The sequence below is a fragment of the Vicia villosa genome, linkage group LG4, assembly GCF_029867415.1.
Source record: "Vicia villosa cultivar HV-30 ecotype Madison, WI linkage group LG4, Vvil1.0, whole genome shotgun sequence".
NCBI lineage: Eukaryota > Viridiplantae > Streptophyta > Magnoliopsida > Fabales > Fabaceae > Vicia > Vicia villosa.
This window is the reverse complement of record NC_081183.1, coordinates 115,314,285-115,315,200: the sequence shown is the minus strand read 5'-3', so window position 1 is coordinate 115,315,200 and position 916 is coordinate 115,314,285. Positions and strand designations below refer to the sequence as shown.

Here is a 916-nt window from a genome sequence, read left to right as displayed (position 1 = left end):
CATCAAGATTTATAAGGAAAACAGATGACACATAATCAAACAATAGAAAGAAAAATAAAATCATTTACACAAGTCCTTCCACTTCCACCCACAAACTAGAACCAAACAATAAAAAAACAAAAGAAGAACAAAGATATATAAAGAAAAAGGATGAAGATGAAGAAAAAACCAAGAACATGAAATCTTAATTAATGTAAAAAAAACAACCTAGTAATTAATACTTCAATTCTAAACGTCTAGCACACAAAATACAAAAATATTTTCTCTTAATCTTAAAACACATAGGCAAAAAGCAAAACCTCCATTGCATCTCAACATCCATAGCTTCAATTTTCCCTCCACAATAAGGACAAGAACCTGATGCTTGTTGTCTTCCCAACTCCTTCTCTTCTTCTTCACATACATAAACAAACCACATTTTTCTCCTCCTAGATTTGTTCTTCGATTTCACCTCTGACGTTGTCCGAGATATTTTGCTTTTTGTTGTGGTTGGGTTCTGTTGCTTAGATTTAGTTGCAATTTTGAAAGATTGACCCATCAATTGCACTTTATTTATACAATATCCAAAATGTGTTTCTTGTTGTTGGTGGTTGTTAAATAAATAGAATATTCGCTTTGTTTGATTATTTCAATTTTTTTTTTTCACTTCACTTGTGTTTTGTTTTTTATGGAATGAAAATAATGTTTAACAAAGGCATAAATGACTAAAAACATTGTATGGAAACTTTTATGGTAAAGACGGCTTTAATTTTTTCTTCGTGAAAAATTAAGGTGACTCGCCGTGGATTTGGACTATCTTCAATGTTTGTTCTAAAGGTTAATTTATACTATAGCATGTTTATTTTTATTTTATTTTTTAACAATAAATTGTTAATATCATATTTACACAGTTGTTAATGATTGAATTATGTATCTT

General features: G+C 28.9%; 1 protein-coding gene across 1 annotated transcript; it reads right to left on the bottom strand.

Annotated features, from left to right (window-relative positions):
* Positions 1 to 546, bottom strand: LOC131599510 (uncharacterized). The gene has a single exon (XM_058871837.1). The coding sequence runs from the start codon at positions 536 to 538 to the stop codon at positions 215 to 217; it is 324 nt and encodes a 107-aa protein (XP_058727820.1). The 5' UTR covers positions 539 to 546; the 3' UTR covers positions 1 to 214.
* Between the last annotated feature and the right edge of the window lie 370 nt (positions 547 to 916).